We start from the raw sequence: 15,412 nt of genomic DNA on the forward strand, positions 1-15,412 counted from the left end.
GTGCTAAGACGGGCTCTCATGGGGCACCAGGGAGCTCTAGAGTCAGTCAGTAGCTGCCTGGGCATTTAAAACAGGATTAAAGATGTGGTCCTAAGGTAAAATTCAGAGAACTGGCCTTGTTGACAATACTGCTTCTGATGAACGCAAGCAAGGGCTCCCCGTCATGCTCACCAACCCAGTCTCTGAGAGACTGACGATTTGGGGTTCCCTGGCCGAGGGAAGGCCTCAGACCCTCCTTAGCAAAGGTTCAAAGGGCAAAAATTAAGTTATTTATACCAGAAACTCCAAAGCAGGAACAGAGACAGGGGTGATGCCCCCGTAGCTGGTCAAGCTGCCAGGTGCCCAGCAGCTGTACATTTGGAAGTAGAATTAAAGCACAGAAGGAGAGGGTTTGGAAGTGGAACTGTGCTTTAGAAAAGAGGGAGTTGTGTTCCTAACACACCACTGGGAATGAAGCCTTTCACAGAACTGAGATAGTCTTGTGCTAACTTTTCCCTCTGGTTGACAATTACTTCCTGCTGAGGTCTACAGCCACGGCCATCCTGAAATTGCTGGATTCTACCTGATCTCTGAAGTTAAGCAGAGTCAGACCTGGTGATTGCTTGGGTGGCTCCCCCATTCCCTGGAGCATGGTCTCCCTTCCTCAGTGATATAGACAGAGAGGTGAATAACTCTGCTGAGGGTGCTGTCCCGGCCACATCCCTAGCCTCTCTCTATGCTATTGGTACACTTTGGTATGATGAAACCCACATCTCCATCACCAGATATTGCCAAATGTCCCTCTGTGGTCTTGGCTGTGAAGCCCCTGGCAGAAGAGTGTACTTTTGTCACCCTCAGCACTTTCTGGCACCTGGCACACAGACAGCCTGTGTTCTGTATTGGTGGAGTAAAGGCACAAATGGCTGAAGAGCTCTCTTCTCTGGAAAGTTTCAAAAGGAGTCCCCTAGTATGAATCGTGACCACTGGTGCTCACTCTTGTATCCCAAACAAAACACAAAGGACTTATTTCTTTGGGTGGAATGTGGCAGAATCGGGCATTTAGTCGTTTGGAACAGTCCTTTTGAATTTTGTGTTCTTTGGATCCAGACAAAACCCATAAAAAATTAAAATCAGTTGAGGACTTGCTAGGGTCAGACTCTGTGCTGGTAACTGACACCACGAAACTTCGTGACTAAGCCATGTCCTGGTGTGGCCTAATATGGGTGCCCTGGTAGGATGTGCATCAGAGCCCTTCTCTCTCCTGGGCTCTGCTGGTCTGTGAAGGGTTTGCAGTGATGGTGATGATGGCACCCTAACATATACATACAGACCAGCTAGGTGGGAGACAAGCTCTAAGTCAGACACTTGCTCTCACGAGGCCCTTCTCTAAAAAACGGTTTACACACTTGATCAAAATCCTGTGAGCACAGTTCCTTTAGATCAGTGGTTTTCATCCTTCCTAACGCTCTGGCCCTTTAATATAGATCCTCATGCTGTGGTGGTCCCCAATCACACTTTTTTTGTTGCTACTTCATAATTGTAACTTTGCTACTGTTATAAATTATAGTGTCACTATCTGTGTTTTCTGATTAGGTGACCCCCATGAAAAGGTCACTCAATCCCAAAAGGGATCTCGACCCTAGGTTGAGAACCAATACTTTAGATGATGGGGTCACAGGGCTAAGTCCCAACAGACATACAGCTTGGTCTTCACGTAAGAGCCCGGGCTGCTCGGACTCTGTTGCCTGCCACTGGATCCATTTCCCTTAACTGGATGGCCTTGTGGAGCCTCAGGAGAAGATGTGCCTAGTCCTACTACAACTTGATAAACCAAGGTGGGTACATCTACATGGGAGGTCTCCCCTTCCTCTGAGGAGAAAGGAAGGAGGCATAAGGGGAGAGAAAATGAGAGGGAGGGGCTGGGAGGGCAAGAAGGAGGGGAAGCTCCGCTCCAGTCAGTATGTAAAGTAAGTAAATTGATGAAAAAAATAGGACAATTGGATTAATTCAGTCACCATTGAGACAAACAAGTTTCTCTTTTTTGTGCTAAGTACAGTTCAGATCTTAAATGTTACCCCTGAAACTCTTTGTTGGAGGTTTGGGCCCCAGTGATGGTGCTACTAGGAGGTGGGAGAGAGGTAGAAGAAGTTTTCCTTGTTGGAGGGAGTTAGATCATTGGGCGCGTATCCTTTAGGGGATACTGGGACTCAGCCCCTTTCTGTTTCTCTATTTCCTGGCTGCCATGGGGACAGCATATTTGCTCCAACATGTACCTTGATCCACAATGTTCTGCTTTACCATAGGCCCCAGAAATGACATAAACAAGAGACCATGCACTGAAATCTCTGAAGCCATGAGACAAAATAATAATAATAATAATAATAATAATAATAATAACCTTTCCTCTTTTTAAGTGGATTTATTTTCAGGTATATTGTCACAGTGATGGACAGCCGACCAATACAGGCCTTATATGAAGAGCAATAGTAATTAACCACAGAGGCCTAAGATAAGGCCTTTGAATAACTTCCTATGTAGGTTTATCAGACACCAGATGACTTACAGACAAAATATAGCATGTGTACTAGCAGCAGAAAGAATCTCTGAAAAGACTGGCGTGGAGGAGGAACGGGGTCTATTCATTAGTGATGACAGGTCTCAGGAGAGGAATCAATGGAATTACACAACAGACAGCAACAATGAAACGAGAAGCAGGGGGTGGGAGTGTTGCTAAAGATGTGCTATACTTCCTTGTGAAATTCTCTAAGGGGCATTCCTAACGCTGAATTAGCACAGTGGTCATAGCCATCTTGCCCAATGGTTCTGTTGTCCTGTCTTGACATTCCTACTACTATTTAACAAGGCATCTCACTTTTTGTTTTTTTAGCATAGGGATGCACCTATTATACAGCGAGATCTTTGTAACCACATGTTTTATGTGAGCTAATAGCCATGACAGATCCTTAATGTATACATTGGTAATGTATACATTCTCTATAGGAACAAACCACAGAAAATAGACACTTCAGACGCAATGCTCCAGATGCTGCACTAAGATCCCCAGTGTTCTCACTGAGTCTCTTACTCATGAAGACATGCTTAATAAACAGACCATGAAATCTCTCCACTCTCTGTCAGACCAATGAAGCATCAATAGGAAAACAAAAGAAGAAATTGTTGAAAACCTTAAAGATGTTAAATGATTAGCCTTTAGCGGTGGTGCCTGCTGACACTTTGTAGACACTAGTGACCATCAAAAGATCTCGTTCTGTGGCCTCAAAGCTCTACTGAAGTGGCAGGCTTGAACTCATGTGGAGGATGTAGATGTACCCTCAGGATGAGGAAGAGGTCCTTCCCCCTCAAGGCTCCTAAAAATATCAATAAAGTCCTTGGAATAGGCTGCCCTATGTTTTGAAGTATGACTGCGTCCTAACCTTTGGTCACTGAGCATGTTGCCTTTAGGAAATAAAATCTTGGGAAACATAATTAGACAGACGTTGTGCTGGCCTAGCATAGCCCTACCTTAAGGAAAAGGTACAAGGACAAAGATGATGATATGAAGAGATGGAGACAGGAATATGAACCAATGGAACCCCAAGGATGGCCAGCTACATGAGGTAGCTAGGTAGGTGAGGGCATGGAGCATCTCCAGAAGAAGCCATTGCTACTCTAGGCCATTAGGCACACAGCACTGGGCTGTAGACTCTGGCATTTAAAACTATGAGAACATCATCTGCTGTTGTTTTAAATGACCAAGTTTGGGGCTATTTGTGATGGCAGAGGCAGGAGCTTACTAGAGTCCTCATAGATATGACAACTTTTTGAAAACTGTGGAAAATACACAGTGGAGTCCAGGCCTAACAATGTTAATTCTTCATCTACTTTTTAAACAAATTAGAGACATTCAGGTACATGGTTAAATTCAATTGAAAAAATAGCATCATTAGATTTCAATTTGTTTTCTGTCACACCTATTTAATAGGAGAGGAAGGGAAATGGTGGGAGGAGAGCAGAGCAGAGCCTACAGAAGCAATGGCATAAAGTAAAAAAAAAAAATCATACACACAAAGAAAATCAAAGACAGAGAAGCATGAGACCCACAACAGGATGAAGAATCAGTAGTAAAAGTGTACATCAAATGAATGGGACTCAAGGGACAGACAAGTGACACATCATTTGCATTTATCTTTTTTTTAAAAAATCAAGTTCAATGAGCTCGATGCCAAGAAAAGCAGTGGGCATAGCAGAAGAGCTCACAGCTGATTGACCTGTATTCTTTAAATCCAGAAATGCTCCCATTTTACAGGTGAGGAAACAGAAGCCAAGAGAGCTAAACTCATTGCAAGAAATCATGGAGTAGTCATGAATCCTTATCTTCAGCTGCTTTGCTGTGTGCTGATGGTACGGAAGGACATGGATTCAGGTTGCTGGGGCTTGGGGGTTTGCTCACCTCAATATTCTATTTACAGATGAGCGTTCCCCCTGCCAGCCAGACAACAGAGTGGCAGCTCCTTCTATTTCTCTATAGACAATCTTCATTTATGTTGGAGTTTTCATTTCACTGTTGTCTTTGAGGTGCAAGGGGCTCTAGAAAACCCCAGCTTTGAATGAACCAATACAGAATTAGCAAGCAGTTTGTTAAGTACTTAAGTATTGCATGATGTGAGGCATGACTCTAAGAGCTTTTACATTGGTTGGATTGTATTTCTATGCAGTGTTGTTTGAAAGGCAGCTATGCTCTGTTCTCAGGTGCATCTGAGAAGAGTGCTTTCTCAGTGTTGTGTAGCGTTGAGAGTTTCTGTTCATTCCCCATAAAGAAATTCCTACATATGCCATGGATGAGGGTTCCCCTGCACCTCAGGAACAGACATGACTGGGAAAGGATGCCTGTTGGGAGGTGAGGTGGCAGTCTCTGCTGACAGATTCCTATCTCAGGTAAGAATTCGGACGGGCTCAAGTCAAAGCTATTTGCTGATAAGTACAAAACCACAAGTGTGTATTCTTGTCATCCAACAATGACCCAATGATATCCGCATAATTATCTTCCAATAATGCATCAAGAAAGATCCAGATTACGATCCATTAGAAACACAAATAAAAAGCAGATGTAAAATTCAGGTAGAAAACACAAATTACACGTAGTTAGCGGGACCCTTGGTAAACCTGCTTTCTAAGTTAGTGACTTATTCCTAACAGTCCCACTGCTGTATTTACAGCATGGACCTGTTTTTGGAATGTGTTCCCAACATTCTTGTTGTCAGCTGAGGGAAGGAAGAGGGTAAGGAACCAAGGGTGGAAGGAATGAGTAACAACACAGCAGAGGTCCACGACAGCCCCAGCCGCTCGCTCTGAAGATAGAGGCAGGAGCAGTGTAAATGAAGCCACAATTAGTGGCCGCAGCTCCTCCGGGGCTTTAAAGATTTTAAAGATGTCTGTATAAGCCCCAGAAGAGAGGCATGTTCCTGTCTGTCTCATGGATCTGCTCTGGGACAACGCGATGTAGTTTGTTTCTCTTTTCGTGGGACACCGAGTGCTTTGTTCTTCTACCAATTTATCTTGGGTGCAGTTAGGAAATAAGATCCAACCATCCTTTCCAAAGTATCTTAAGAGTAATTTCCCATTCAAAGATCTAAGTTCAAACAGTCTGGCATTGGTTTTGAAAGTACCCATCACCTATATTCCCATGTTTTTAGCTCATAGGGTGTATTCACCAAGAAGCTATTTCATACTAAGGTACTCAAACTGCATCTTCAGAGCAAAGTCATTGGAATTTTGGGGAGGAAGGAAAGGGATTTGCGAATCCAGCAAGACCCATCCTGTCGTGCCTGGGAGTGCGTCCACAGGATACCCCAAAACAGGGGTTTCTGCCAAAAGTCAGAAAAATACTGTCTTAAGGAAAGAGAAGATCACAGAGGTTAAAATAGAAAATCATGAGGAGGAAATAAATGTGGACATTTCACGCTCCAAATCAGACCTGTTGCTCTTCAGTAACGGAGAAAGGTTAAGATGGAAGACACCCCATTAACACAGTTCTCCACGCCATGGCTAAATCCGTAGGACTGAAGGCTTCCTTCCCTCAAGGATAGCAGGCAAAGAAAGGCCTGAACTTCCTGCTCTCCAAACCCAGAAGCAGAGAGACACAGCAGACTAACATGAACAGAAATGAAGAGATGTTCACAGATCCGTAGGAAGGGCTGACCCTTCCTAAGCTGTGGCAGAAATGGTTCCCTTTCCCTGCTGTTCAGTCTCATTCCCACAGACAGTGGGCTCAGAAGGAAAGCAGAAATCAACAGGGAAGGGCAAGCCCCAGTCTGATTCTCTGCCTATTCTTTTCTTCCTGAATTCTGCTTCTGCAACCCCCCCCCCAACCCCGCTTCATATATCATCCCCATCTGCTAAGGCAAATCCCTAACATGCTCCTGCCCTTCCTCTTCACAGCAGCTTCTCATTCTCACAATTTGTCATTGGCTTCCCCTACGGACACTTCTTAGACAACATAGCAGGACAAAAGAACCAGCCCTCACTTTCTGGTGGCAGCCTACACCCAAAGCTGGTCTAAAAGGAAGACAGTTCATGGGAAAACCACTTAAACTCCCACCGGGTCTCTGTATCTTTTTGTTTAGTCTGGAGCGCTTAGCCAGGCTGTGAGGTGCCCCTGACCCCAAAGCACACACACACACACACACACACACACACACACACACACACACACGCGCTAGTGAATGGGCTCTCTCCCTCTCTCCTCAGGACATCTGCAGCTGTCTACACAGAAACAAGCTCCTTAGAATCACTGAGAACAAAAGACAGAACAGCAATCAGCAGCTGGACAACTGTTTGCACTGTCCCGCGAATGGCAGTGACTCCACTTCAGGATGGAAAAGCATGGCTAGGTTTTGTGCAGAACACTTCTAAGTGCCACTGACTGGGCATCCTGTGCTTCCTTCTCAATGGCCACGGAAGTCTGAAGAGGAAGTGGGCCTGGGTCCCGGAACCAAGTCAATACCCGTGCAGGGATTAAGGGGCAGCAGCGCAGAGCCAGCTTCTCCAGCCTCCGCTTTGACACAAGGCAGCAGGGTTATATGGAAAACCAAGGACTTTGCTGCCTCCTGCCTTTATGACCAGATGGCAGTCATCAGAGATCCTATCCCACTGCCACCCCCTTCTCAGGGCAGCAGAAAGGATGTAGACTCTTACCTTGAAGTTGTGTGTCTTCTCATAGTTGAAGTGGTTGTCGTTGTGTGTGAGGGCAGCTCTTCGGACCAGTGAAGAGATCTGTGAACAGGCAAAGAGCTTGAGAGGAGACCAGAGAAAGCCACCTTTGAGTCCCACCTTTACCCCAAATGCAATGGCTAGCAGCTCTTGGCGCTTCCTGCTGGGCTTGGATTTCCGAAGCACAGTGCATTTTCTCTCATTTTCCAGCCACAATTCCTGAGAGAACATAGTGCTTGGATCTCAGCTTTTCTGGGTTTCTCCCGTGGAAGCTCTCCAGAGCCAGCAGTGTTGGGACTGCCGCTAATGTTGGGCAGCGGATTTGAGGCAGCTGTGTTCTGTCTGTAGGGGCCTGAGAGGCATGTGACCTGGAAAGGACTATTTGAGGATGGAGGGGGCTCTGGATGAATAGGGATGGGCCTGCTTTGTGCTGTTTCTTAAGGCTGGCATGTGCCTGGAACAATAGAACACATTCATATATAGCAACTCCCAGAATATCCAGTCAGCACAGGGGATCCGGAGAGGCAGCAATGCGTGCAGCACACACAGATACACAAACACATACAGACAGACAGGGAGAGATGTAGAGACAGACACAGACATACAGACACATACACACACACACACACACACACATACACACACAGACATACACAAAGACACAGAGACACACAGACACACAGACAGACAGACACACACACACACACACACACACACACACACACACACACACACGGTCATTGTGATGTTCAAAGTCAAAGCTGTGTCCAATTATTATTCTGGGCCTATGAACCTCATTCTGGGCTGACCTCCAGCAGACTAAACCTTTAAACCCAGATGACTCTTTAATTTTAAAGTGATAACGTCTCCTCTATTTTATAAAACCTTATCTTTAGCCATATACATCTATCGAACTGCAACAGTCTTGAGTCCAAGCAGTTTATGGAAGAACTGCAAAGCATTTGGTTCTGGGCTCAGCCAACTCTGAGGTGAGAGGGTCAGAAGGCCAGAGGCAGGCTGCCACACTGCAGGATTCTTCCCTGTTCCCTCATCTGCCCTCTCCCTACTCTGCAGAAATCCTACAACTGTACTAAATTTCCTTAACTAAAACCCAAACATCACTTGTTTTTCTTTAAAACAAAGCATCTCAGATGAATACTTTGTCAGCACCTCAGACTACCTTAACACCCTTTTTGCTTTTAAAAAACACTGTATGGCCTCCTTTGGGATCACACTGTTTGGTTCCAGGTCTCTCCATTAATAGAAGCGGGGGACTGTGATGTCTTGGGAGTTCTTTAATGCAGCGAACGCCAGACAGACAGTAGAATCAATACTTTAGGAGCTAGAAAGCCAGGAGAATGCAGACGGCTTGATAAGCAGAGACATGGATGATTCTAGAATTTCATTCTGTGTAGCATGAGACCTGGCCTGGAGTTGAAGCAGAACCCCTTCAAGCTGCCTTGTGGGGATTCACGAGACCAGTCCTCTCCCTGTGCGAGTCTCCACTTCCGTGCCCCATCCTTTCAGCTTGGGTCAGAAGTCCATTCTCCCATTTCACTTTGTTGCCTTTTATCTGAAACAGCAGCCGAAGTTTTCGTCACGCACAGGAACTTACACTGGGCCAGACAACACTCACAATATACTGAAGTGCATTTACCCATTTCATCTCCAGCAGATGGGTATGAGGGCTGGGATATTTATGCCCATTTTCTGGACAAAAATACTGAGGCACTGAGAGATAACACAATTTGCTGAAGGATACCTTTCTCCCGTCAGTAGCAGAATCAAGACATGAGTGGAAAACATCTGCTTGCAGCCCCTGAGCTCTGGGATATGGTACTCAGCTGCTATATCTTGTATCCACATCCCCAAATATGACCTTAGACACTAACTCTGCCTCTTCCTCTGTTCTCCCACAGTTGCCGTGATCAGCACAGCTGCTGACACCCCCTGCCTTCCTTTCCCTGTGTTCAGAAAACGCCAGGCTTCCTCTCCACGCTGAAGCATGTGCTGCTGGCATTGTGAGCTTTCGCTGCTGCCGAGATGCAGCTCATCTCCTCTCCCCGCAGAGATCCTGGAAAATCTCTTTTCTGGCATACTCTGCTTCTCCATGTGGTAGCTCGTGCTCGCCTTTAGAGTCTTGCTGCACTTAAACACACCGACATTGGAGTCTAACTCAAAGGCCACCTTTGCTGAGAAAACATTCCTAGACCTCCCACTGGAGGAGTGCTCTGCCTTTCGGGGTTCCATTCTTCCTTTCATTTATCACTGCCTTGTATTAGAGAGATCAGTGACCGCTCTGACTCCCATTAGACCAAGAACTCAGGAAATGCCCCTGTGCTCTGGTCACCTTTGGCTCTCCCTGCAAGTCTCTAATGGATTCCTAGCTATAGCAGCCAGTGAACAATAAAAGCCTTAGTACGGGGAGGAAGCCAGAGACAGGGGACTAACCGTGTCTCACATGATCTCACACTCATTTTAAGATCATCACTGACCTAGCTTCTGAGGACTAGGACCACCCAAGGCTGCTCTCTCCTCGCAGCTCCTTTCCTTGATCCTCTCTTGAAGTTCAGTTGCCCCTGAGGGAGCTGAATTGAGCTTTGGTATACCTTACTAGTGCTTCCAGGCTTAGCCGAAAAGTAAAAACTTGGAGGCCAAGGTAAAAGAGCTTTTCTCAAATCTTCATTGCTAGTAAACGAACAGAGAGACCTTTGGATGCTAGAGCTAGTTCTTCAGTGTGTGATAGGCAAAGTGTCTGATTATACCATTTGAGAATCAGATTCAATAACCCTTTGTATGACAAGCAGGCAGAAGAGCGGCTCCTCATCCTTCTGGTGTATTGCTGGTTGAATATGAGATTTAATTTGTTCTCATGTGTGTGTGTGCGTGTGTGTGTGTGTGTTTGTGTGTGTGTGTGTGTGTATTACTTGTAACCAGCATTTTTTTTATTTCTATTCATGACAGTGACTTCTTTAGACAGTTTCCAGAGCCTTTGCCCAAACACAGGATGCCTTCAGCCACAGGCAGGCACAACACACAGTCAGTCCTTCTGTGAGTCCTCTTTACAGGGACCATCAGCTCCTCAAGAGAATGGCAGCTTCAGAGATAACCCCAAGTCACCCTCTTACTACAGAAAAATGCTTACAAGAATCTCTTGAGACTCTCACTGAGCCCCTCAGCAGGAAACACCTCCCACAGAGATCTTTATCTGCACATCATAGGAAGCTCTCCTCGAGGCATTGTTCCCAACACACACTGGATGCTGACAGAAATCTGATCTACTCTTGCCTATCTCTGTGTATTCTACTTAAACCTGGGTTCCCCCCTGGACTGCTGACATTTGGGCCAGCTCAGTCTTCATCCTGAGGGGCTGTGGTGTAAGCTGTTTGGCAGCTCCTGCTCTGTCTTCACTAGATGCCTGTAGAAACCCAGCTGTGATCACTGAAGGCCATTGATGAATACTGCCTGGCCTACCTCCTGTGGGGCTTGCCTGGCTTACATTAATACCATAAACATTTAAGTAGGCTTACTACATACCAGGTCCTGTGCTAGATACATTCCGCGTTTGAATTCACTAAAGATTTATAAGCGCAGTGCTGTTCTAATTCCTTCCACTCTGCAGATGAGAACACATGAACAATGAACTGAAATTCCAAGGTCTCAAATCTGGCAGGTGAGCAGTCTAACTAAGGAAATCTAGGCTTCCCCTTCCATCAACGACCAAATTTTATTTATTTATTTATTTATTTATTTATTTATTTATTTATTTATTTATATTATTTATTTATTTGGTTTTTCGAGACAGGGTTTCTCTGTGTAGCTCTGGCTGTCCTGGAACTCACTTGGTAGACCAGGCTGGCCTCAAACTCAGAAATCTGCCTGCCTCTGCCTCCCAAGTGCTGGGATTAAAGGCGTGCGCCACCACTGCCCAGCTCAAATTTTATTTTTTATTGTATTAAAGACACATAACAAAGATTTACCATTTGTCCACTTTAACATAAGCAGACTGGTATATGATATGGAGGGGCTTTTGCCCTCCCCACGTCCTCTTAGAGGAGGCTTCTGCTAAAGATACCCTAGGCAGTTAAGTGCAGTTATAAATAAATGATGAATATGCTGGCTACAGCCAGCTTTCTGCCCCCCTCCTGTAATATTAAGATTAGAGTTTCTCTATAATGTTTAGAGTCTCTCTCTGTTCTTTTTCTCCATGTTCAGGATCTTGCATCTAGGCAGGTGTCCAGTAACAAGAAAGCAATAAGATGTTGTCAGATGAAGAAAAGAGAGGATGGGTAAGTAGCTAAAAAGATGTGGGGAACAGCCATTTGGGGTGCTTAGCATCACAGAGGAAGTGAGGACCTTAGAAGTTTATGAGATCACTGGCTGCTTCCCCACTCACTCCTGACGAGCCCACCTCTCAGTCTCTAGCAGCCATGACCCTCCAACCCTCTCTGCCTTACCTGAAGATTGCTGAAGTAGTGATTTACCATTGGCTTATTTTCCTATAGACCCCAAGTGTGTCCCGGTGATACATTTCAAAGAGGCGGGTTGAAGAGCATTCATTGGTTCCTTGACTCAAGCCCCAGTGTTTGTACTCCCTGGCCCTTTACGCTTCTTGGCTAGTGTCTAAATCTCCCTTAAGTGTTATAGCCCAAGTAACACCCACAATCACTAGCCTGACTCTACTGCTCTTGCTGCCTCTTGGCAGTGCAGGAAATGAAGCTCCTGATGACACCTGCTGCCAGAGAGCCATGAGGCAAGGTTCCCATGTCTTACTCGTATTTGTGGCAGTTAGAGTATTTACCATTGGGTCATTATTTTCCTACAGACCCCAATTGAGTCCCAGTGATGTCTGGGGAGAAAACAGTTGATGACTTATTAAAGATCTGAAGGAAGCCAGTGATTCTATTTCCAGCATTCTCTTAGGCAGCTCTGAAGACAAAGATTTAAATAGAGATGTGCGTGCATGCGTGCGTGCGTGCGTGCGTGCGTGCGTGCGTGTGTGTGTGTGTGTGTGTGTGTGTGTACATGCGCGCTCATATGCATTCGTGCAGAGGCAAAGGCACAGAGAGAGGGAGAGAAAAGGAGAGAAACAGAGATAGACAGAGAGATTAACCAGTAATATTGAAAAAATGAGAAAATGCTAAAACATTCAATATAGGGAAAAGGTGAATGAGCGATGGTCCAAGCAGCATTACATACCATACAGCGGGTTAGCACATACACACTGACCAAGGTGATCAAGCAACATTACATACCATACAGCGGGTTAGCACATACACAGTGACCAAAGTGATCAAGCAACATTACATACCATATAACGGGTTAGCACATACACACTGACCAAGGTGATCAAAGTAACCACAGATCAGAGGATCCACCCCCTCAGATTATCACGGGAGGAGTGGTCTGCTGAACCAGAGACAGGTATATTTCCTATTTTAGTAAAAAATATGGACCAAAATATTTCCCTCACCCCAAACTTTGGAACATTAGCAATAGTATCTTTCAGTGGAGAATTGTCACAGGCCTCTAGTTTCTTCTATATAATTTTGGCATTTTCTATAATTATAGCTTAGCTCTATTAAATAACAATTGTTTTTAAAAAACTATAGTGTATGGTTTTGTTAGTCATGTGGGTAGATGATAAGTTCTTCACATCTGAACTATACTTGGCATTAATTCTAAAACTTATTTTTCTTTGGGAGAAAGAAACCAGGCTCTGTGGCCCCTTACCATATAGTTATTGAACAAGATCTAGAAATAGATCCAAGTCCTAATTCTCCTGTCTGAAACTCACAGTGCTCCTCAAAGCTACAGAGTTTTCTGGGAGAGTCAACCACACACTCTGATACCCTGGTACACACTCTCTGATTCACTTTTAAGAATACCCAGTCTGGGAATCTGTATCCCTAGCACTCCCCTAGAGGATGCTGGTGTGGCTGGTTCTGGGACCCCTGACTTATGCTTCTCACCCAGCCTGTGGCCTTATCTAATAAGAGACACACAGGGGACAGGTAAACATAGCTCCCCCACACCTTCTCAAGGCTCCCCCTTAGAATGATCACACCCAGCTCTCTGAAGAGGGAGCCCAGTGCCTTAGACATCTCCCAGGGAAAGCAATGTACTTCTGGAACTGAAGAGTCTTCACTCACATGCATCTCAAATGCTTCCACATTAACCAAAAATCGCTAATGAAGAAACGGTTCCTCCCCAAAGGAATCGACATCTTTTAAATATCAAATCGTTTTTCTATGTATGCCACTCCATCTCACTCCGCTTCTTGAAACCTCTATTGACTCTTAAGAGAAAAGCAAAATTCCATACCATAGTTTCCTACAGGGGTGGTCTGGCCCCTGCCACCTGCCCCGCCTTTCCTCTTGCCACTTCCCTGATGTTACCTGGAGGACTGATAACCAATCATACACCTAGCAGTGTTGGTTTTGAAGTTATAAATCATGAGCTCCCCTCCCCCAAGCGGGCTGGCTTTATGATCTCAGGTTCTCTGCAGACTCTCCATCACAATTAAAGGCCACGTCGTGTCACTTGGCACCAAGTAGCTACTCACTGAGACTTACCCAGCTCCTCACTGCATCTTACTCAAATTAACGTTCACAGACAAACTCTCTGAAGGTGAGGAGACCACCATAGAGGCTTACTGCCTTCACTTTCATACACTGATACAAAACTCAGGGTCTGTGATCTTTGGGGTTTCTTCTGGATTGTGGTGTCTAGTTGTTGCCATTACAAAAGGAAGCCCTGGAATGGGGTTGGGGACCTGTGTGTGGGTCAGGCCCAGAGTCAGGAGGCCTAAGGAATAAGATTAAGTAGGTTTGGGGCTTGGGTAATATCATTCTCTAACTTGGAAGTAATAAATAGAATCTATTCTCTCTCTCTCTCTCTCTCTCTCTCTCTCTCTCTCTCTCTCTCTCTCCCATCTATCATCTATCTATCTATCTATCTATCTATCTATCTATCTATCTATCTATCATCTACTTATCAATTGTCTAACTTTGATATCTTTCTTCTTATTAGCAAGGTAGAATTGCTGTCTTTATTCTCACTTTGTAGGCCAGAAGGCCCTGATGCTCTGAGGTATGTCCTTGGAGTTAGGCTCAGGAACCTTGATCAACTTTCCCATGGAAATCCCTGGATTCCCAGTGTTACAGATGAGCAATCTACTGACACAAGGACTAATTTCCCCTCTCCTTTCTTGAGAGCTCTTTAGAACAAAAATTTCCAATGCTTAGAAATGTAACTTGAAGACAACCTGTGGTATATCTATGGACTCTACTCCAGCATGCTGTAGGCCTTGGTTTGGCCCCCAAGAAAGCTGTGTTTTGTGAAAAATGAATACATTCACTTTTCAGAAGTGTTTTTAGTCACCACCTTGTATTGAGATGACTTTTGATTCTATAAAGAGCCAGCATGTTCTCTTCTGCACACTGTGGCTTCACAGGGAACATGAGACAGCCCATGTCCTCCAAGCTCTAACCCGCCAATCCCATTGCTGTAACTGAGGGTACTGAAGGCCTGCTGCACTACGGAGAGGGTTAGGGGGAGACAGATGGATCTCTGGGGTTGTGTCCCTGAAGGGGGCATTAGGACCTAGCTTCTTCCTTCTTCCTTCTCTCTTTGCATCCTGACTCCCATGTGAGCAACTTTGCTCCACCATGCCCTTTCTCACCTGGCTGTTCTCCCTCAGTGCAGGCCTAGAAACAACGGAACCAAGTTATCAGAGACCAAGATCTCAGCAACCATGAGCACCGATAATCTTTCCATCTTAGGCACTTTGTCATAGTAACAGAGAGCTGTCGTACTTGCCCAGGTCCCAGAACACTTAGCAATGTGCGGCAGACATCCATCCCCAGAGGAAATGCCTGAGCTGAGGGCCCGGGGGCATGTTTGGTTGGCTTTCACTCTCTGTGGAGCACTCTTTTACACTTTTCATGGCTGTAGAGTGGTTGTAACAGTGTATGTTTTCCATATGTGATTTCTGTACATAAGTCATGTACCATCCAGAAGCTATGAGGGCTTCTACATATATGTTGAGGGACTCCAGATTCAGAGATTTCCATGATGATTCTGGCCATGGAGTTTTAAAGTTTCCATTCCTGTGGACAAGTGAAAAACCAGAAGTCCTGGATGAAATAAACCCAAATGGCTGAGGAAGAATCAAAAGTGTGTCTTTTCTTTGATCAACACTACTAATCCAGATTGCTTGGTC

At 45.2% G+C, this 15,412-nt stretch overlaps 1 protein-coding gene across 1 annotated transcript in view; it reads right to left on the reverse strand.

The window, feature by feature from the left end:
* Positions 1-15,412, reverse strand: part of Chn2 (chimerin 2) — a 270,333-nt gene that overhangs the window by 22,440 nt on the left and 232,481 nt on the right. Inside the window, exon 7 of the mRNA XM_028758343.1 lies at positions 7,174-7,251. Within this exon, the coding sequence (XP_028614176.1) occupies positions 7,174-7,251 (78 nt within the window). The remainder of the gene's footprint in view (positions 1-7,173; positions 7,252-15,412) is intronic.

Source organism: Grammomys surdaster, unplaced genomic scaffold, assembly GCF_004785775.1.
Source record: "Grammomys surdaster isolate TR1022 unplaced genomic scaffold, NIH_TR_1.0 126197, whole genome shotgun sequence".
Classification (NCBI taxonomy): Eukaryota; Metazoa; Chordata; class Mammalia; order Rodentia; family Muridae; genus Grammomys; species Grammomys surdaster.